General features: G+C 37.9%; 1 protein-coding gene across 2 annotated transcripts in view; it reads right to left on the reverse strand.

Annotated features, from left to right (window-relative positions):
* Positions 1-24,103, reverse strand: part of LOC121318108 (monocarboxylate transporter 2-like) — a 39,665-nt gene that overhangs the window by 11,854 nt on the left and 3,708 nt on the right. The window contains exon 2 of one of the 2 annotated variants that reach the window (XM_041254414.1): positions 5,177-5,420. The exons of the other annotated variant lie outside the window; for it this stretch is intronic. Coding sequence (XP_041110348.1) covers positions 5,177-5,393 — 217 coding nt within the window. The 5' untranslated portion in view covers positions 5,394-5,420. The remainder of the gene's footprint in view (positions 1-5,176; positions 5,421-24,103) is intronic. 2 annotated transcript variants of the gene reach the window in all.

Raw genomic sequence — 24,103 nt, forward strand, 5'->3', positions numbered from 1 at the left:
CTAAGACTATGTAAATATGATTTATGGGGACATTATATCTACATATGTTAATTTACATATTAGTACAAGCTTCTGTAATGTGACAAAGAACAATTAGTCATTACTTTAGAGTTAAACACTTAAACATGTTATATATATATATATATATATATATATATATATATATATATATATATATATACACACACACAGATTTGTACATTGCACATTTTTGCAAATATCCTCCTTGTGTAAATATTAATAGTCTCTCACAGGACTGATCACTGTAGTGGAACACATAAAAGCAGCAACTCAATGACAACGGGCAAGTCAACAGACTCAGTAGACTTTGATAAAGGGCTCATAGTAGCTGCTCAGTTTGCTGAGACTTCCATACCTAAGGCAAGATTTCCATCCCCAACTTTTCTGAAGAAATCAGTAGGCATAATCATTGAGAAACGGTCACGTACCTCTACAGAACAGTTTAAACAAATGCCGACTTTGAATCTGTGCTATCCTGGTTGCCCATGGTGGTCCACAACCCTGCTCTTTCATTTATTTAGTTATTTTTATTTATTTATTGTTTAACATCTGTTTAATCTTGCTGGCCATTGTTCTATGTGGTTGACACCTTGCCTGTTACAAACAGGATACAAAAAAGAGAACATTCAAAACCACCGATGTTACAAAAAAAAAAAAAAAAAACAAAGTGCATCAAATACTGAAAGCCTTACTGAAACCGACTTCAGAGAAATGTAATTTTCTAAAATGTGTGAGGGACAGAATTGTGCCGCACAAATATCAGTAGCTGTTTTTATAGCATTTCATTGATTAGCTGGAGCTGGGGTTTTTTCTTACTTAGTGGCATGGATCAAGAGATATTCCAGATGTTTGGACAGATGGCTTGACATCATGTACTAATGCAGATAACCCACAGTCAACAGCTTCAAATAGCAAAATGAGAAAATATGGTAACATGTAAATTACAAACTATTGGCTCTAATTGCAAAAAGATGACACCAGTGCAACATCATTCTAAGTCTAATGTTAAATGCTTGTGTACCAGAAAGCTAAGTAAAAAAGATTTGAAGTGCAGAATCAGAATGTATCTGTAGAGAATTAAACTTGCAGACTATTGATTTGTTTTGCTGCTGGCCTAAAAGCATACACAAGTGACATATATTTTGGCTTTAATCAATGTCTTTGAAGTTGGTCAATAAGACTTAGAAACGCATACAGGCAATAAATGAGACAATGGACACTGTTGCTCGTGAAACACCAGCAACTTCAGCTGTCTTGGTCACTGAAGCTCCTGCCAAGCGCGCCCCAACAACCACCCCTCTTTCAAAGTCACTGAGGTCTCATGCTAGCCATAATTATAGGCAACCAGGCCTGTCCAGCATTTTTACACATGACCTTAAGCATGCTGGGATGTTTTGCTGAATTAACGCATGAGCCACAGAACAGACCTCCAAACCACTTGGGTGCTACATATATATTTGACTGTTTTTTTTGTTTGTTTGTTTGTTTGTTTTTCCCCAACATAATGTGGCCAAATAAAATGAACTTTAACATAGCACTAGCTTGTACTTTAAAACGTGTTATGCCCATTTAAGCACATTAGACCAACAATAAGGAGAACAAGCTGCAATGTTTAGTTTTTATTTTTTAAACCTTTAAAACACCAATTTTGAACACCATTTCCATCACTTCACACCAATTTAAATACATTATTAAGCTTCTAAACACGCAGTTACTAACATATATAATCAAGGGGCATTCAACGTATTTCATAAGGTATATTTAAATAAATAAATAAATAACTGCACTCTTACCGTAAACTTTTGAATATTTATATGGGGCTCAGATCGGTGGAAGAATGGACGTTAAACCAGCCAAGCATGTCTCCTCGAATGACATTGAAATGCAACTAAATCCTGTATTTTGAACCCTGGTGATACTGCAACAGGACCACCACAGCCTTATTTACCTGTGTATCTGAAAACTGTCTTTGGTAAGCAAAACAATTCATTTTCATAAAAATATTAAAATACGTTTTCATATTTAGTACAGTAAGCAGGCAGATGCTGTTTTCTGCCTTCCTTGCAGAGACTTTTTCAGAAGTTCAAAAGACCCTGCTTTCTGAAAATGGAGTGAATGACTAGAAAAATCTAAAGAAAAACTTCAGAAACATTCATAATCTGGCACCACAAACAGTGTTCTGAAAGGTGGCATTTGTTCAAACAGTTGAAGAAAGTATGCTCTGATTGTAGCGTCACATGCAGTTACAAATTCTCACAAAACGGTGGTGCATTAAAACAGACAGTATGCTATGAAAATATTTTGCCACGAGTTCTGTAAAATCAGATTCGGATCAGGTCGTTTGTACAGATAACAGCAATTAGAATAAATGTTGAAAAAAAAAAAAGCACATTGATCTTCTCTCAAATATTTTTGTGTTGGTCAGAAGAATTTCTTGTGAAGGTTTGGGCAATTTATTTTGGGAAGCCTAAGCCTCCTCCCCAAGCCTCTTCTTCACGCTGCCCATGCCTCTACCTGTACATGATCTGGTATAGAAGACTGATGTGCAAGCATCTGGCAAACTGTTCCACACCACTGGTCCTCAAAGGACACAGAGTTGCTTCCAGCTGTTGCTCTGTATTTCACAAGTGCACATTCACCTTGGGCCTAATAGTGTCTATCTAATACTGTAGATTTCATAACAGAGCTATCTAATACTGTAGATTTCATAACGGATAGTTTCAAGCTGGCTAACTAAACAACAGACAGAAGGAGCACTCAGCACAGCTGCAATTTCAAGAGGAAGAGTCATTTTTTAATTTACTTTCCATTGTCTTGTATCATTGTTAGTATGGCGACCAGTAGCATACCTTTTGAAATCGCTTTGTTTTTCAAAAGTGGGGCCTGAATTTTTCCTACAGGGTTATTTCAGTCATATATGGATGCATTTGTTTAATTAATGTTACCATAAGATTATGTTTATAGAATCTAATCTACTGATAAAGATTTTCTTGGCCGATACTGATAGCTGATAGTTACCTACCCATATCGGCCAATGCTGATAATAGAGATGCAGGTAAGCTATTGTAAACTACAACAAGACATACGTAGGGCCCATATTTATACTGTTTTATAATTACAAATGTTAACATATTAACAGATATCCTTTACTTGTATTTATGACAAAAATGAAAGAACATGTATTGTTTACTTGTTGCATTTACATCAGTAAATTAATACAAGGAATAACGTAGCATTATATTGTGTCTTTGAGAGCAATTTATACATTTGTTTTATAACAGTCACACAAAAAACATTTTGCATTTGTACTAGCAAAAATATATAATGCGACATTAACTTTTATAGCCACTTGCTGTCAAACATTGCATGTTATAACTATAACCTATACTTCACTGTAGAAAAGAAAAATGTAGCCTACACAATGTCAACTACAACAACTTTTGTTTAATTCTTATTTTAAAGCACACACTGCTTAAAAATGCAGCGCAACTGAAATTGTTCACTTAATAAAAATAAATAAATAAATAATGTCCAGTTACAAAAAATATAAAAATTTCCAGTTCAGTCAAACTTGAATTTGTTACTTAACAAAAGACAGCACAGTAATCCATTTCTGCTTCAAAATGCTGCCGAATACCCCCGCAACCAGTGCAGACTAAGCAAGATCAACAAAAAATACAAAAGGTAATTTTGAAGTACATTGTGTAATAATAATAATAATAATAATAATAATAATAATAATAATAATAATAGAAAACAAAATAATTAAACCATAAAATGTAATTTAGGATTCAACCTACATGTAAAAAAAAAAAAAAAAAAAAGAAAAAATCACAATAACATTCTACTCGCAGTTTATCGTTGGAGTTAATGCAGCATCAAGTCTGTTCTGCTGCACACAACCCGGCTATCCTTTTTTTGTCTTCAGATATTTAAAAAAAAAATGTAACACCGCTCTTTTGAGACGTGTTTACTACAAGCTGGTCGCATGTTACCGAGCACTGCAAAGAAAATAAGTGTCTCAGTGTTCTTGTGTCACAATGAAGCGCACTTGACCAAACATTAAATTCCGTGCTGGAAGAAATTCAAGCATGAATTTCGGTGTACGTTATCGGCTAAAATAACAAATATCACCGGTCGCTGATTATTTTTTTCTTCTTATATCGGTGCCATGCCGATAGGCTACCGATTATCGGAGCACCCCTACTGTTCAGTCTGTGTTTTACTCTTTAGATCAGTTACAGGAATACCTGACAAAATCTGATTATTTTTGATTTTTTGAGTGATGTCACCAAGTGGCCAATAGACACTTATTAAAAAATAAATAAAAAAATTGCAGTGTATATACAGTAATGTTTTTACTTTGATTGATAACATAACTATTCCCGTTGATCGTTAAAAAAACAGGTGGCCAGTGTAATTCCAATTGTTTTTAGTTTGGCTCCCAGGTGGGATTAAACATTGATCTTATATCAGTAACAGTGCTGAAGAAATTGTTTGAACACTGTTCAGTAATGCAAACATTATCACAGCACTGTGGCATTTTGTAATACAAATTCCCAGCACAGACCATATGCACTGTCCTTTTGTTTCTTGAGTTATACCTGCATATGAGTGAATTCCAATATATTACACTGGTATCTATTTGAATGAGTTAAACATAACACTGGTCTACCTAATTCCACTGTAAAATCACCCCTGAGAGGAAACACCACCTGGAGTTAAAGAACTGTGGTATTTATATATTTATAATTGATCCCACTGAGTGCTTCGAACAGATACAAATACAGTCACGGTTAAAATGATCTTGCATAAGAGAAAAGGAGGCTACTAACCTCATTATTTGCATTTGAATTCTTTATTCTGAACGATGGTAACAGAATTAAACACAATGTTAAAATACTTAGAAACAGAACAATGATAATCACAAAAAACAAGATAAACATCCACTAGGATTGCCATTAAGAAAAAAATTCAGTTGTCCTTGTGGCTGAGGGCCCAAGTTTGGCTTTAAACTATTATTGTATACAGTATGTGTGCTGTATTTCCCCCCCATAAAACTGGTTCTGAATTGTACTAATATACAAAAAAAGGATAATAAACCGAAAAGTTGTTAATGATAAAGAATTGTCTTGTGAGCGTGTTACAATCTTACCTCCTGCATACATGACAGCTAACATGATAGAAGATATCCATGCTATCTGGCTGTACGACGTATGGAAGATCTCTTGTATCTCTTTGAAGAATACTGTAATAGCTTTTGGGAATGCATAGGAGAATCCAATCGAGATGAATGCTCCAAAAACCACAGCCCATCCCCATTCCCCATCAGGTGGAGTGATAGTTGTGGGACCTCCTGTAGGTGGTGGCATCTTAGGCTCTTCTTAACAGTCTCTTAGCTGGAACAAAAACAAATCAAGACAAATCATAAGTATATTCTTAAATGCAGAACATCATCATTGAATATATAGATGTATGTGCAGTCTATGTGTGTACAGCACATGTGTATATGCATATTAAAAAGCTTAACCTGTGGAAGGGCACAGCTGCTCAGTCAGGCTGGTAAGTGCTTGTAGTTTGCTTCCAGCTCAGTGAGGGGCAGATTCAGTGAGTCGCTTGAGTCATAACCAATAATTTATCACTTAAAGCATGAGTGGCTCTCAATCAGCTTGACACATACAGTTAACAGAAGCACACAGCGGAGGAGTAATCCAATGAAAACAAAACCTAGACCTGCCCAACAGCAGGTAATCAGCGCCTGGAGAATACACTGTAGCACATTTTCTTCTGTCTGTTGATGTATTCAAATCTCTTGTCAGCATGGCTAAGCCAAAATAATACTAACATAGGCCTCATCACAATCAGCTATGTCCTTTAGCAATCTGTCTGGTGAACTAAAATATGCAACATACTCAACAGGAAATACATTTAACAGGTACTGTAGAACAGTATAGCTACAGGTGACAAAACTGGCGATACTGTCTAGCAGGGTGGTCGTACCCTAACAGGTAGTTTGGGTTTGCACATAGTTTTCTTTTAGGGAGAGAAATTCTCCTTTAAAATTCAAATTAGCAAATTAATTTTAAAATCTGGAAAGGTATATTTAAATATTTCTACCAGTGATATTGTGCAGCTTTCTAAGCTTAGAATAATCTAAGCTTAAAGCAATCAACTATCCAATAACAAAACAACATAAAAATAACAAAAGTGTAAAGATAAAATGTCTTGTTATTTATTTATTTATTTATTTTTGCAAAAGGCTATGCTTCTAATTTAATTTTTTACTTTTAGTAGTGTCAACTAAACTATAATGCACTCTTGTTTTAGGAATCATCTCCAAATGGCAACAATTTGAAATGCTGAACAAATGATGTCACATAAAAAATAAATACAGTAGAAGTCCGTTACTTCAAACCCCTCTGATCTAAATCGCCTTATTGACCGCACTGTAAGTGTGACCCTGACAAATTCAAAACAGCTGACAAATAAAAAAGGACTGTACTGACTCTAGCTGAAACATTACTGAACAGTTGAAAAAGGCTGAACTTACTTATGGTGTGGGAAAATCAACAATTACTGACACACAAACTGCAAAACAAAAAATTCTCAAGTACCATGGAATCAAGCACTGCCACAGCACTGTGTACAACTATGTGACTCTGTCAAGACAATGCGTGAGAAAAAGTTTGAACATGTGCTTCATGCAAGAAAGAGAAAAGGGCACACCGATTTCAGGACCAGTGCTTAGAAAAAGCATTGCTGTTCCATAATCAACTACAGCGGCTCTCAAAAGTATTCACCTCTTTGGACTTTTCCACATTTTATTGTGTTACAACATGGAATCAAAATGGATTTAAATTAGCAGTTTTTGCCACTGATCAACAGAAAAAAGTCCATAATGTCAAAGTGAAAAATAAAATCTACGAAGTGTTCTAAATTAAATCACAAATATAAAACAGAAAATAATTGATTGCATAAGTATTCACCCCCTTTGCAAGACACACCGAAATAAGCTCTGGTGCAACCAATTGTCTTTAAAAGCCACATAATTAGGTGAATGGAGTCCACCTGTGTGCAATTAAGGTGTTTCACATGATTTCAGGTTAAATACACCTGTCTCTGGGAGGTCGCACAGTTGATTAGTACATTTCCTAACAAAAACTACATCATGAAGACGAAGGAACATTCAAAACTACTCCGGAATAAGGTTCTTCAAAAGCACCAATCAGAGGTAGGATATAAGAACATTTGCAAGGCATTGAATTTTTTTTTCACTTTGACATTATGGACTCTTTTTGTGTTGATCAGAGTCAAAAACTCCCAATTAAATCCATTTTGATTTCATGTTGTGACAAAATAAAATGTGGAAAGATCCAAGGGGGGGGGGGGGTGAATACTTTTGAGAGCCACTGTACATCCAGAGGACACATTTTAAAGCTAGAGATGGGTGGCTGTACAGATTATTATAAAAGACATGGCATCAGGCAGCTTTGGTTAGCAGGGGAAGGCTCCCGGAAGGCAGCACACTGTTGTAGTAAGGGGGTTCAAACTGCGAATTGAACTTGCTGTGTTTCTCAGTATGGAGTCCCCAACAATCATGACCTCCCTTCTTTTTGCTGTCTGGTCACCACTGTCAATAGGGTCCTGGATGTTGTTCCTTTCGTTCTCTTGTTGTTGGTTCTGCTCATCAAAATTCTGAAGTGACTCAAATTTGTTGGTGGTTTTGATTTGTGGTGGTTGTGTTTGACAAAGTTTCTTTTTTTCCCTGCTTCTGCCTACCTGAACCCAGCTGTTCTGACCTTCTATCTCCCTGGTGGCTTTCTGTCTGTTAGGGGTGATGCAGACTTCCATGAATTGTGGGTGTGCCAGTTCCTCAAGATCCTGTTGCTGTTGCACTTCTTCCAGCTCCATTTCTAGCATACTTACTAGTTTATGCAAGTCCTGGATCGTGCGGCACTTTACGCACACTTGGTTTAACTCCGCTGGGTTTTCTCGGATTTCCCACATCAAGCAGGTGTCACAGATTACTGGCTTGAAGACCATGTTGAGGGTTGTTTTTTTTTTTTTTTTTTTTTTTTTGAAGTTTAGTTTCTTCTTCAGCTGTCAACCTGCTTTCAAACTGCTTCTAAACTGCTCTGTACTTTTCCACGCCTGTACTTCTCCCACTCGCTGTCGCTGGGAAGACTGCCTCGTTTAACTGCGTTGTTCTGCTGTGCTGTTGGCTCCTCCCCTCGCCCGTGTCTCAGAACGGCGCTGAATTTGAATCAGCTGCTCCGAGTTTCAGCTTGTTTGTTATCAGAAAAACACATGCGGCTGTTTGACTTTGAGCTGCTGCTGTGTTTCCCCAATGTCCTGTGTTTTCTGATTAAAGCAATTAAAGATACAATTTCTCCTTACTGCTCTGTACTTTTCCACGCCTGTACTTCTCCCACTCGCTGTTGCTTCCACTTGCTGTCGCTGGGAAGTTCTTATGTTCTTATGTCCTGCTATATGTCCACAAACACATGTCTCAGGAGGAAGTGTTAAGCATTTGATAGATCAGGCCATAGGAGGATTGGCAAACTCTATTTAAAGTAAAGCCTTCTAAATCAGTCTTTTTAATTGCGGCATCATAAGGTGTCAGCAGTCGGATCAGTCTTAGCACAAGTATCAGCACTCTTACCAGTCCCAGCAGTGTCGGCACCAGTCTTACCAGTCCCAGCAGTGTCGGCACCAGTCTTACCAGTGTCAGCACCGGTCCCAGCAGTGTCGGCACCAGTCTTACCAGTGTCAGCACCGGTCCCAGCCTTGTCGGCACCAGTCTTACCAGTCCCAGCAGTGTCGGCACCAGTCTTACCAGTCCCAGCAGTGTCGGCACCAGTCTTACCAGTCCCAGCAGTGGCAGCGACAGTCCCAAAAGTGTCAGCACCAGTCCCAGCATAGCAGCACCAGTGTTACCAGTCCCAGCAGTAGCAGCACTAGTCCCAGCAGCACCAGTATTACCAGTTCCAGTTGTATCATAAGTGTCACCAGTCTCAGCATTAACTTCACATTAGTTTATTGTAAAGCTACCTCTTAGTTGGTGCTTATCTTGGCGAGAGCCGAGTTCAAATCAGCATGAAGCTTTAACATCTACTCTCATGTAATGGCCAGTGACTCCTGTGAATAGTGCAGCTGGCAAAAAGGGAAAGACCTTGTGACAGCATGGAGAGACAGCTGACAGGAGGAAAGAGACCCCATTAGGGTTGGCAAGGGTTAGCTAATCTTGTCAGCAGTATCCAGCTCTATGTTTTTAAAGGTAAACAGGATGCTGGGAGATACCGGCTCAGGGCTTCTAAGAAGTCAAAGAGAAAAATACCCCTAGAGTCTGCAAGAGCAGGAGAGGAAGATGACTCAACGTTGGATAACACGGTTAACGACTTAGGAACGGAAACGGATGAGAATGGAGAGTACTTCACAAAAGACTAGTTCAAGATCTGCAGTTAACAAAGACATGGAACTCCAGGTTTGTGTCTGCGGCTGAAGCAAGGTGACAATGGTCAGGGGGTTGAAGATTCATCAAGGGACGATGAAATGCTTGAGGGAGAAGGGACAAGGGCCTCACATTGATCAGTACTTCTTACGAAGTCAGTCAAGTCAGTCGACAGGAAGCAAACCACAGTTCGCAGGATATCAGCACCCCTGTCATAGACGTGAGGAGGACTTGCGTGGATATAACTAGTGATGAACCTAATGATCCTTGCGAACCTGGTCAGACAAACCAGCATAAGAGAGAAAAGAACCTCAACGAGCACAAGCCTGGAGTTAAATGGCCAAGAGCTTGTGAGAAAACTGTGTGGGACACAGTAAACACAGATCTCTTACTTTGGAAAGGTTAAATGGAACAGTTGAAAAGAAGCTGGATAAATTTGGGGACATTATCTACGCAAATGGAAGCGAGAGGTTCGGAGTTAAAAAAAGAAAGAAAAAAGTACAAATTATTCCTGGAAAGTCTAGACGGCAGCAGGAGACTGAACGTTTAGTTAGAGAAAGGAGGCAGCTGAGGAAGCAATTGAGAAGAGCAAAAAGAAGTCAGAAGGAGGGACTCAATCTGTTACAAAGGGTCATAAAAGATAAGCTTGCAACATTGCGCAGAGCTGAGTGCCTACAAAAACGCTACAAAAAGAAAGAGCGGGCAAGAACTAACTTTTATAAAGATCCATTTAAATTTGTAAAGAAAATATTCACCAGTGAGAAAAATGGCACAGTAAAGCATATAAGCTTGAGCTTGAGAGATATTTGGAGGAAACACATACAGACTCAAAAAGGCAGGAGCCTATGTCAATTCCTTCAGACATACCACCTATCAATCTACCAAAACACCAAATGGATGACTGTGCATCTAAGTGGAAAGAAGTAGAGCAAGCTGTGAAAAAAGCAAGAGCTTCATCATCTCCAGGGCCTAATGGAGCTCCGTACAGAGCGTACAAGAGTGCAGGAGTTCTACAAATCCTGTGGAAATTGATAAAACAGGTTGTACCAAGAGCATGGCGCTGAGCAGGTGGAGTCTTTATATCAAAAGAAAAAGATTCTACAAGCATCAGTCATTTTCGCCCTATTTCCATTTTAAACTTAGAAGGCTAGATTTACTTCAGCATTGTTGCTCAGAGATTGTCAACCTACCAATTAAAGAACTGCTTCATTGACACTTCAGTACAAAAAGCGGGCATTCCAGGTTTCCCAGGTTGCTTAAAACACATCAGCGTAATCTGGCAACAAACTCAATCAGCTAAAAAGGAGAGGAAGGAGCTGCATGTGACATTCCTGGATTTGGCTAATGCATATGGTTCAGTGCCACATGAACTTCTTTGAGCAGCATTTGATTTTTTCAGCGTACTGATGACAATATCACATTTAGTGAAAGCCTACTTTGGAGATTTGCAATTTAGTTTTTCAACTTCAAAACTCAACACTACATGGCAATGCCTAGAAGCTGGAATAATGGCACTATGTACCATTTCTCCACTGGCTTTTACCATGGCAATGGAAGTAATTATTAGGGCATTAAAATAAGTAGTGGGAGGAGACGCTTGGCTTCTGGAATGCGACTACCACCAGTTCGAGCATACTTGGATGACACGACAACCATGACTACAACAGTAGCTTGCACTAATCGGTTATTGGGCAAATTAACCAATAACATTGAATGGGCACAAATGCAATTCAAGCCCACTAAATCAAGGAGCATCTCTAGAATTAAAGGGAAAGTGGTAGATAAAAGGTTCTACATTAATGGTGAGGCAATACCAACAGTGTCTAAGAAGCCAGTGAAAAGTCTTCGGAGATGGCATGATGGGGATCTAAAGGATACAGTCGTGTGGGAGAAGTTAGACAACAAGCAGTGGAAGGGTTGAAGAGAATAGACAGCAGTGCTTTACCAGGCAAACTGAAACTCTGGTGCTTTCAGTTTAGTCTACTGCCAAGACTGCTGTGACCACTGACTGTACGGTTTCCTTGACAACAGTTGAGAAGCTGGAAGCTTTAATCAGTTCATACGTCAGGAAATGGTTGGGAGTTTCATGCTGCCTCAACAGAGTGGGACTTTTTGGTAAAGGAATACTGCAGCTACCAGTCTCTGCTCTAACCGAGGAATTTAAGTGAGCCAAAGTCTGACTGGAAATTACATTAGTAGATTCATGTGACAAATGCTTAAGGGAGGCAGCACCTGTGTTGAAAACTGGAAGAAAATGGGTAGCAAAGAAAGCTGTGGAAGGTGCTAAGGCTACAATTCGAATCAGTGATATTATGGGGCAAGTTCAGCATGGAAGAGGAGGTCTTGGTCTCAGTTCAGCTCCTCCTACGTGGCACAAGGCAACCCCAGCTCAGTGGAGGAAGCTGGTAGTCAGTGAGGTGCAAAAGCAGGAGGAGAGGATCAGGTGTGTAAAGGCCGTTTCCCAGGCCAAGCGGGGAGAATGGATGAGATGGGAGAGTTTGGAACAATGCAAGATCAGCTGGCAAGACCTATGGACAATGGAACAGAGCAGGATCAGATCAGCATATGATGTTCTCCCGTCACCACAGAACCTAAACCTCTGGGTGGGTGAAGATCCCTCATGTCCTTTGTGTTCATCAACTCCAACATTAAGGCACATTTTGACAGAAAGTAAGGGGTGAGTCTTAGCCAAGGATGGTTTACTTGGCACCATGATCAGGTGCTGCAACGTTTTGCCTTAGCATTAGAAGACAAGCGTAACCTGACCAATAAGTTGCCACCAGTTCCACCAAAGCATTACACACAAAAGACAATATTCCTCTGTCCAGGAGAGCAACCACCAAGAAAAGGTGTTAAAACCAAGCCTTGCCCAGGACAACTGGAAGCTGCTAGAAACTGGAAAATGCTGGCAGATGTTGGTCAATGGCTTATTTTTCCACCAGAGATTGCCACCACTAACCTCCGACAAGACAGTGCCTTGTGGTCAGGATCAGCACGCCTTGCTCATCTGGTAGAGTTAACAGTGCCATGGAAGGATGCTGTGGATGATGCGGATGAGAGTAAGAAACTTCAATATGCTCAACTAGCTGCTGAAGCAGAACAGCAAGGGTGGAGAGTCCATGTTTACCCAGTGGAGGTGGGTTGTTGAGGATTTGTTGCACACTCTACAACCCGGTTTCTCAGAGATGTCGGGTTCAGTGGCCAAGCGTTGCATCGCACAGTAAAGAACTTATCTGAAGCAGCAGAAAGGAACAGCAACTGGCTGTGGTTGAGATGGAAAGATTCCTAGCGATCTCAAGCACAATAGAAAGAAAGCAACGCTGATGTACGGGCAAGTAAGATGGCCTGAGTTGAGTGGGGGACAGAGTGGGCTGATGCTGGGACGCCAGAATCACTGTTGAGCCCTCTTAAGGTGTCATGGGCTAGTTGACGAAACACAGAGGACGGAAGGTATCCACTTGAAGACCCCAGAGATGTACCCTACTTAACTCAATCCAGACAGCTGATCCGCTGGGGAGACCGCACTGTGGTTGATCCCCGGAGCCAGCATCGCAGCCTTTGTGTGCGCTGATGTGCTGGGGAGGCAAAACAAGCTGATCCCTGAAGCCAGCATTACACTTCAGCCATCAACACCAGGCAGAAGGATATCTACATCATCAGATGGAAAGAAACGCAAATGGATGGAGATGCAAATGGATCACATTAGTTTACTGTAAAGCTACGTCTTGGTGCTTATCTTGGCGAGAGCTTAGTTCAAATCAGCATGTATTTTTAACATCTCTCATGTAATGGAAATCAGCAGCAGTGAACCAAATACATATCTCAATGAAGGTATAAACCCATCTACTCATATATTTACAGGTTCTATTTTTCTTGTCCTTTTAGTATCACATATGTCTAACAGTGTGAATAGAGTAATTTTAGGTTGGTGTTGTTTTTGCTGGGAGATTTGTTTAAAAAAATGTGTCATTGGGTAAAAAGAGTTAGTGCTTGCAGTTTGCACTAATAGTTCATAAACAGGATATTCAGGTTTTATTTTATTTTTGCCTCAAAAAAATCTACTCCTAGCTATGCCCCTGGTAGGGCTTTCGAACTTGTTGCCATGCAAAAAAAAATCTTTTTAGTCAACATGCACTGCTTTTTAGTGTGAGAAGGTGATTTACCATGTTATGGCCACACACTTGCTACAGTGTGAGGAATGTGTGTGATATGTATGTGCTACATGAACAGTTTCATGACAATTGAGAGAGAACTTGGGAGTTTCTAAACTGCATGTAAACCAAGTCAATGACACCAGGGTGTTTTGTACACCCCAGGAAAGGTAAATTATCAAAGATTAAGCAGGTATTTTCGGCATTTTAATTGATTATAAGCATTTTGCTGCCGGTAAAGTCAATGAGACTCCATCAGTTTTACAGTGTGTTGATTTGCTTGCCTAGGTGCCGTGAGGGTGGAGGGGGAGAAAGTAATAATGGTTTATATTTGTGCACAATGACTCAGAATAAATAGCTAGTGTGATTATATATTATACCTTGTAATAACACAGTACATTTATAAAAGTAAGTTCTGCCACAGTAGAAAATGGAGCCACCACAATATTTAGCTTGAGAACACCTGGTTAGAACAAGCTCTGTAAACAGGGCAAACAGCTCACCAAGCAACAAAGAAAAAATCGTTTCCAAAGTTCATTTTTAATATATATATATATATATATATATATATATATATATATATATATATATATATATATATATATATATATATACACACTATTAACAGAATCTTTCCCTCAGGCGAAATCTTCACTTCTAAAATTGGATGAATCCAACCATTTTATTAATTCCTGTGCAACAAAAGTAATAGAAAATGAATTCTCTTTGGGCCAGATTAAATAGATTATCCCAGCCCACCCATTATACAGATAATATTAGATCTTTATTGACATACATTAAATGCGACAATTCTACTTATAACTAAATCAAATTGGTAATAGTTGAGCTTCCTACCCACAGTGTTGTGTGGTAACTACTTAAGCAATAAGCCTCAGCAGCGTGTATATTTTTGTTCATAAATGCACGTCTCTGAGCTTTGTGAGACACAAGCCCAAAGTCTGAAGTGTTAAAAAAAAGAAGCCCTTGTACTTTGGCTCTAGAGGCTACATATTAGCTTGAATAATGTATTACTGCTGAATGAATTGTTCATTTATTTGTGTAGATATGCACATTTAATTACTGAGGATAGAAGCTGAGGCAAACCTGACTTGTGCATTGTTTGGAAATGCCTACATGGTTAGAATCTCCTTTGCAGGACACTGCTGTACCACACAGTAGATGATCGCAGAACTTTCAGATAGAAAGTCTAGCTTTAATAAGTGAAATGGAAGGAAAGCAAAACACAGAAGTTTACATTAGAGGTTCAAAATGTTTAAATTGCCAGCAAAGCCACTTTTGACCAGTTTATAATAAACCTACTTATTGGGCGTTACCTTGATAGTTGACCATGTATGCATGATATCTTCCCAATGTGATTACCTACCATGTGTTAATGCTCTCTAATCCGGGTTATGTTCCTAATAAACTCTTTATGACTGGATACTGTACACAGTACATTATCACGCAGCAAAGATGATTAAAATCGGGACTTTCAGGTTGCATCTGCTACCATACAGAGCCCTGAGTCCTTTAAATAGTACATTAGAAAAAGCATGGCGGTGTATAGTATGCATTATAGTATGCAGTATACACTAACTACTCTACTGTCACTCATTATTATTATTATTATTATTATTATTATTATTATTATTATTATTATTATTATTTTGATTTGATAAATAAATTAATGAAAAAAATACTGCAAACTCAATGTTCAAGGAGCCTTGCAATTTAAGGTTCACATTATATTGCAACTGCTGTCTGATGCATGCAACAAAAATGACAGGAATACCGCAGTAAATGCAACTGCAGTTGAGTAGGCAAAAAAAAATGGATACACTTTCAGCACATACTGTATGTACACTGTGCTTGCCTCCTTAATGTTTCTCACACAAAAGGCAGACAATACTCACCTTGTGTTGCTATGGTATCTTTGAAAAACTAGCGACTGATGACTCCTTACTTTTGTCGATGCAACATGTTGAAAAGTTTGATTTAAAAGCAGCAACTAAGAGGTGCCTCTCATGAGTGCATTCACATGTTCTTATTTTGCCAGGATCTTTTGTTTTCTCAGTAAAGCATTTTGATCGCATTTTTGATCGCAAAGCTCTTCATTTCCATAGCTTTAAAAGGACATTTCACAGAAATAGGAGATAAAAAGAAAAACTGGCAATAGTATTGCGATTGATTTTCTTGTGCTTTTCTACATAAGCAACTAAGTAGTTCATCCCCAACAGAACTGCGGCTCAGTCTGATACATTTAATGTTTATCACATCTAGCAGAAACACACAATTCAATCAACTGTTGCAGAAAAAATATGAAATGGTTAGTAAATGACAATCTCAAGACCATATTTAACCAGATGGTACGAAACAAATGTTCTTATGTAATTAAATTACCGGACAGGTGTATTCTGTACAGTACTGTGTATTAAAACAGTAGCATTTAGAAACCAAAAGGTATGTATTACATACAGTTTAGAAACATGAAGCTTTAGAAAGTGGGATGTTTTGGAAACACATTAATAGCTGCAGTTGTCACCAATATTAATGCTCATTAAAATTATTATGAAATCAGAAACATTTCTTTCCTAAAACTATATGGGTATCAGTATATATCAAATATTAGTTTTAAAAATATACAACAATATTTGGAAACCATAATCAACACCAACTATCTTTCACATATCTTTTTTAAATACTTATGAATAATAATACATTCCAATTTTAATATGCATACAAGCTGCAGACCAAACTTTAAAAAAAAAAAAGATGCACAGTATGCAGTAAATACAGTAAGCAGTGGCGAGTTCTGGCATTAGTGTTGTTTTACTGTGTTGTGGACCATCTGCTGCCAAATATTGTTAATCTGAAAAAATAAGCACTTCTTTTTTTGTACCTTATGCCTGAGGATGCATTGCTTTTGACTGAAGCCATCAAGACTGCTTCCAGTCAAATATAGTGAGTACCCAGCTCTTTCTGAAGATGATTCCTGCCAGGCCGCAAGTCCTCTTCAAATTCAACCGACACAAGTAAGGCCTAAACATGTGATCACTAAAAGAACAAATGCGCTTAAGAAAGACCTCAGAAAATGTAACTCTCTGGGAAGATTAGTTTTTCTTTACAGAGTTAGCAAATAAAGCTATCTGTCTGATTGCCAACAAGCTGTGTCAGTCATGAAACAGAACAATCTGGAAAGGCATTTTACAGCAGTGCACAACAATTATTCAGTCAATTTTCAAAAGAAACTGAAAGCTTCCCTGAATTACCAGGAGCCATTGTTAATTCAAGCAACTGAGCAGAAATCTGTAGCTACTGAAGCTGCTTTTCGAATGATATGGATTTTACTTAAACATATGAAGGCTTTGAGTGACGTGGAAAATTGTAAAGGCGTGCTTCATTGACTCTGCAGTTGAATAGTTTGCGTCATCTAGCTTCAAAATCTCATATTCGTCAGGTGCCAGACAAGTCCAGGCAAAGATTTCTCCATTGCTGGGCCTGTGATTTCAGAGTTTATCAACTTTGTAACATCTGTTGCTTAATTAAGGCAAGTGAAATTGGCATGGCAGCGGGAACAGAGGTCATCCATTGATCGTACATTTTTCTGCTCGGTAAGTGCTGAGGCAGCAGTCAAACTGGATAGAAAAATAGTGGTAATTTATCATTTATGTTTCATAAGAGACAAAAATGTTTAAAAAATAGTATTTAAATACATTTTTAAAGAAAATAGAATAAAACAAAACAGACATTATGCTCACACAAGTCTTTGTGAAAACATTTTTTCTATCTGAGAAATGTATCCTATTTTAGTCTTTTGTTTTTTTCTTATGTGGCATTTGGTGTGCGAAATTTATCAAACGAAGAAATATGAAATAGCCAAGAGGTTACTAACATTCTGGAAGACATTTCCCAAAACAAAACATAAATAAATAACACACCTATAACTGACATACACGCTTCTGAGCAATACACTATTGACAAAGCTCTGTTTTTTCTTTCTTTTTTTTAATGGGAAAATCTTTTCCAGTTAGGATTGTTTGTTGTTTAGTCTTAAAACACCCTGCATTTACTGTTGGGAGGGATAACAACAATGTGCTCCTTGCATTCAATCACAATCCTGTTACAGGTGACTGCCCCTGACTATTATTGAATCAAATAAGTAAATGGATAAATAAATGAATAAATAAATAAAACATTTCTATTGGATGCACCAGGAGATGCAATTGAGGAGATAACAAGATCATCATAAGAAGAATGGGCTGGAAAGGCAGTAGCAGAATTCAGCAGCCGAATACATCAATGCATCATCCACAACAGCCTCTATTGAACCTCCTTCACCAGATCCGATTACACTAATCCAACTACCCATAAATATTCTATGATTCCAAGCTGTCTGCACAGGCCAATTAACGTTATTACTTGTCACACTGTTATTCACAACTGGAGACCATTTTTTTAAAAATCCTTCTTGTGTTTAAGTTGAAGTGGAAATGATCTCTTGATGGACAAACATCAGTCCTTCTAGAAGTACCAAGTATTGATGGCAGTTTCCTACATTACACCACAACTATAAATAACTCCTCCTAAGTTATAAGGTTACTTCAAATTAATCATCATGAAAAAAAAACTAAGGTTTTATTTTCCAGCGAGCCAATGCAATATGAACCATTAAGAAAAAGAAACAAGGATGTTTAAGTTTGACATTAGATCATCACATTTAACATCTGAAACTGCTGCTAGATTTATCTGCAGTCAGCAGCTTGGGCATTAATCAGAGGTCAAAGACATTATGGTATGTTAAAATAAATATGGCCAATATTACCATGGCCCTTTGTTACAGTACATATTTCTGGTTATTATTTTAAGGCTTGACATTTGAATATAATGGCTCATTGGGTGACTTACTCCTTCAGCGATCAATTACTGCCAGCCCATTTTGTTATGTTACTAATGGAGACAAACAGGACTGATTTTAAAAATCACTCTCAAATCAATCCATGTGGCAGATGGAAATGCTGCATAAATAGCACCAAGACTTGTATCATTGCCATTTGATCGTACCACCCACCTTCCCCCTTTAGAGAGAGTTGTTGCATGCAGGATCAATCAAATACAGTTACGTGGAGGCAGCTTGATTGGGCAGATTTTTAAAAGACTGTTTGACATGTGCTTATTGAAGCAATCAATATGTCGTTTGAAGTTCTCAAACTACTGCTACTGCTAGTAGTATTTGCAGTACCATGTCATGTTTGAAACTTTAAATACAGGTGTATGCTGTGAAAGGTGTTTCTTAATATTATGTCATCACATTCAGTTTGGATGAGAGGTTCTGGCTGCTCAAGCTGTTCAAAATGATTTCTTTTAATAAGAATATCTTTGATTACACTTGTTTGGTTGAAGGAGCTATATCATATCCGTTTTGAAAGTCTTGTTTTCCGGACCTGGCATGTATTTTAAAATATGCATGCTATGTTTTTGAAGACATTCATTTATTTTATTTTTTTTGCATGCAAGCATTTATAGATGCCCACTTTAAAAAAAAAAAAAAAAAAAAAGCATACATGACATTTCTGAAGACACTCTTTCTATTGGCATGCATTTAAAAAGATTTAAAAAAAAGAAAGAATTTTTGAATACACTCCTTTTTCTTGGCTTGGCATTTCAAAAGACATTAGAAAAAATGCACACTATGCATTAACTACATCCTTACATTTTAACTGTATTGTTACTTTGAACTACTATACAAAAACTTGGGTCTTATAATTTGCTTGACTGACCACAAACTAAACTGTTAAGCAAATCAACACGCAATTCAATTGTTTTCAATTCCAATGCTGTAGATGGAATATACTTAACAAAAGACCTGCATGCATTGGCTCTGGTGCTCCTGAGGGTCAGGGAGGCAGAACCAGCAGGGACTGTGTCTCATCGCACTACAGCAAACCCTGCTGGCCAGGTGCCCAGTGGCTTAAAAAGCGGACGCCTGCATGGCTGGCCTTTGCCCTTTAGAGGTCGGTAACTCAAGTTCCTGGGTGAAAAAGGAAGCTGGCTTGGTCATGGGATCAGGGGACACCCACTGAACCACCGGATCTCTTGAGATGTGTGGAATGGGTCTGGTATTACTCAATCACATGATGGCTTGGCTTTGTGGATTCCCTCACGTATGAATACCAGATGAAATTAGACACACACAGTGCAATGCACATGCCTGGGCCTGGTGGGGAGTAGGTGTGTACTTCTTGCATCCAATCACAACCCTGTTACAGGTGACTGCCCCTGCCTATTATTACATCTACTGAAGCACACAATGTACTGTACCTGAATGTTGACTGACTTTCCCTTAATCAGATAATGAGGTGGTGCTGTACCTTTCCTCTTTAATGATAGAAGCAGGACATGTAACTACTATATATTTCTTAAGGGATCATTTCAAGGATGCATCAACACATCTGCAAAATTATCACCCTGACAGTTTTTTCCCCAGTTACAACTTTGATGAAGGTCGCCAAGCCAAGGTCACACACAATCAGTCAGTGAATGAGCTGACTTGGAACCCATCGTTTCTTGGCTCTGTTCCTTTCATACAGTACTAGATTCTTGTCTATGGTACGATACTGTGTCATGCCTCATAACCCCACAGGCGCTGTGATACTTAAGTACATCACAACACCCTGGAGTTCCATAATGCGATTATAAAACAACATTTCTCATTATACTAACATACTAATTAGGCACTTATATTCTTCATCATTGATGTGTCTGCTGTTTATAAAAAAATAATGTATAACAGGCACTGTGTGTGTGCGAGGTACTATGTTTGTTATTTTACAAATAATAATGATAACTATTCATTCCATGTGTATTATTTCTTTTATTTTACTTTTACTGGAGAATATTGGATTGATTATTAAGCACAGTCACTAAACATGCGATTACTGTAATGTTACTGAAAGAGGACAGTGCTTTAGTGAGAATATAAACAGACATGCTAGATTGTACTGAATGGTTGTACATCCGCTGCTTTGCTCAGCTTGGACATCGTCAAACCCTGTTTAATTCAGCATTTTAAAAAAAAATAAATGTACGTTAAATATTTATAAGTATCGGCTTATCTATAAAGTGTTGCTGATCACAGCTTCAAATGTTACTTTAACAGCTCTTAAAAATCTAGACACATTTACCTTTGGCATCATTTCCAGACTTCATTAACGGATTACAGTAGGAACACTGCTACAAAGATTTCTTAAAATGTGCTAATTTCAAAACGTGAGCAATATGTTGTAAAATATAAATATTGAATGAGGTTGTTATCTGATAAGACTGTGAATAAAATATTAATTTTTTATGTGACTGTTTTGTTGTGGGTTTACTTCTATGAGCGTCCCTAGAGATTGGTGATGACAACCATACAGGTTGTTTAGTTCATAGGGAGTGCCTGTCATTGAAACAGTTACCTGGATATTTGGTATGTGAACATGCGATTTGGCAGTTGACACGGATGGGATCAGCAAAGTTATACAGCTCAACAGCAGTCATCTGGCAAACCCGTTCTTAGTGAAACATGTAACCGTTTTATCTACAGTCTAATCTGAAGCATGTATTGTATATGCAGAATGCGCCAAGCCTTGCTTAAGAAATGCTGATTCTTTGATTATAATACAAAATGAGAAATATCTACAGTTAATCTGTTAATCGGATCCCAGGTCTGGTACCTTTTTGTCTGACAGACGAGGATCATACAGTCTGCAATCGATGAATCGTGTGGTATGAATTGAATGAGAAAAATGCACTGCAATGAAAAAACTTCTGCTCTTTACGACAGTAGGGTCGTCATTTCTGTTCACGAGACTACTCCGCACTTCCAGGGCTAGCCAATGGTTGGCATGCAGCTAGCGCACCATATTTTCTATAATGGCCCCATCAGCTGCTGCCAGGTCTTTGTAAATGCAAGACAACTGGCAAATCAGGCTTTCTTTTGCCAGGCTATCAATAATAAGCTGCTTAAAAATGAATGTTTGGCTAAGCTGTCCAGTAAATGTCCTGCTCTAGAATTGCACCCTCACCTGATAAGCCCAGCAACAGCATGCAATGTTTCCATGCTCTCTTTCCAGGACCTTTTAATAGCGGAGACTGTTATCTAGGCTGTGTTCCTTTTATAGCTTACACAGTATATCCAAAAGACCTTGTCTAACTCTAGCATTGAGCATGAATAACAAGGTAGCAGTAATACCCTTAGGATTCCCACTTTAAAATAACGTGCACAAGATTTCAGTAGGTTGAAATACCCTTGAACCAAATATGTTTGATTGAAAGCAAAGCAACAGTAAGAATGGATACTGCGTATTCTTAACAGATCTAAATACCGCTGTCATCATAAAAAGAAGGGGATTTCTGACAATAGCAATATCTCTAAGTTTGTAGGTAAAATGGCAGGTTTGCTGTTATTAAATATATTTGCTACAGGCTGTATTTAAATCCACTGCCGTTTATATCGGTTGAATAAAACCCTGCATCTCTTACATTTACCAGCACATGAGTTCACAAGCCTAGGTTATCACTACTTTAAGGTGCCATTACTGATCTGCAGGGAATTTCATAGTCAAGGAAGGGATTGCAGGGGCGTAGAAACATGTGCACATTTGTTGTATAACAACTCTTAGAGAAAATTATCAATTTTGCATGTGACATTGCAATTATTTATTATTATTATTATTATTATTATTATTATTATTATATTATTATTATTATTATTATTAAATACATTGTATGTTTAATTGTGAAATATCTTAAAATACCTATTTTTTAAATGTGCAAAGAATACTGGCCTATCCATAACTGAAGAGCATTTAAACCACCTTCTCTTCCTCCATATTCAGACACATCTGACTGGTTCTACAGATCTTGTGTTGCCAGTGACACACTCTGTGAGTTTTTAGGAAGGACCTGAAAGCGTACAATCTAGTTTTAACCTGAAATTGTACACAAAGGCTTTATGTATAAGTGGCATTGTCAAAGCCTGTATACTACAGTTTACTAAGAGGTTGTGCCTCTGTTTGTAACAACCAGCTGTGTCTGTGTCTGAACAGCAGAGTCAGTTTTTTCACGAGCATAGCAACACTCCAAGGTGAACTCTTTAGGTGTTCTCCAAACATTAAAATGTTGTTTTTTCTTTAAACTAGTGAGAAAAGACTAATTTTGGTTGATGGCTTTTATCTGAGGGAAACATTCACCTCCTCAGTGTTATTTAGAACTACAGTGTCAGTAAGCATAAGTTCTGGTAAAGGTTGGTTTTGTCTCTAATACTTCTAATGTTATGCTATGTAATTTGCCTGATTATTTACCTTACAGTTCTACTTCATGAGATTTTTATTCAATTTAAAACTCCATTGTCAAAACAATATTTTCATTTATCCCTGAAAACCATTGTCCACAATTTCTGAATTATGTGGCCCAGCTTCTGTTAACGAAAGCAGCAGTCCCTTCCAGTGTGCCACTTCAGTGCTTTTTGCTGTCATATTTTAATCAAAACTTTACATGACTTTGCATAGCCACTTAGATTTGCATTATATTCAGTGAATGTAACTGTATCGTCATTTTTCCACAAAATACATTAGAGGTAGCCTACCCTTTCCTGCAACGAAACTTTCCACAGCGACAGCTCTATATGATAATTTTATTTTGTGTCTCCATAACTGAATATGTACAATACCTCTTTCATACATGAATGTGGATTTATTAATAGACTTACTGCCCACACTGCAACCAAGATATGCAACCTATATCTTATATATATATAATTACTAAGCTTTGTGTCGTCTGTATAAAAACAGTTTTCCCTTCCTACTGGCATTTACTGTTTGTTGCTTGTACATGCAGCCATGACGTAACAACATACAGCCCACTGACACTCCTCTGCCGCGTCCGGTGTAAACGGCCCTTTAGAACACAGCAATGTTTTAATTTGCATTCTATAGCTCACTTGATAATTTACAGTCAAACCTAACATGCAACACCAAAACCCGAAACAGGAAACCCAGCTGGCTGTACTCTAGTTCATGGTTAGTGCCGTCAAAACAACGGAAACACAGAACTTGGACCAAAACAACTGCCAAACTAGATCATTCGTAGACCCAAAAATAAACCAATATCTTGATATGCAGTGCTTTGTGTCTTCAAGTAAGACCGTCTTTTTAAGACCATTCCATGTTTATTCCAGACAACAGCTCAATTGAATGTCAATCTAATTATATCTATAACATGAATAAACTCTCAGATTTCTTAGAACAGTCAAAGCATTTCATTTAAATAATAAAATTATCCAAGAAATGGAAAAAGCATGTTTTATTATTATCTTAGACAGCCCATCCTTTTGGTCTTTCTGGATCATTACATCGTCCAGTTACTATATTGTATTCATAAAGTATTTAAAATGCTTGAATTCTATTTTTTTTTCTCTCTTTCAATATATTTATATATTAAC

This window comes from Polyodon spathula, chromosome 7, assembly GCF_017654505.1.
Source record: "Polyodon spathula isolate WHYD16114869_AA chromosome 7, ASM1765450v1, whole genome shotgun sequence".
Lineage (NCBI taxonomy): Eukaryota > Metazoa > Chordata > Actinopteri > Acipenseriformes > Polyodontidae > Polyodon > Polyodon spathula.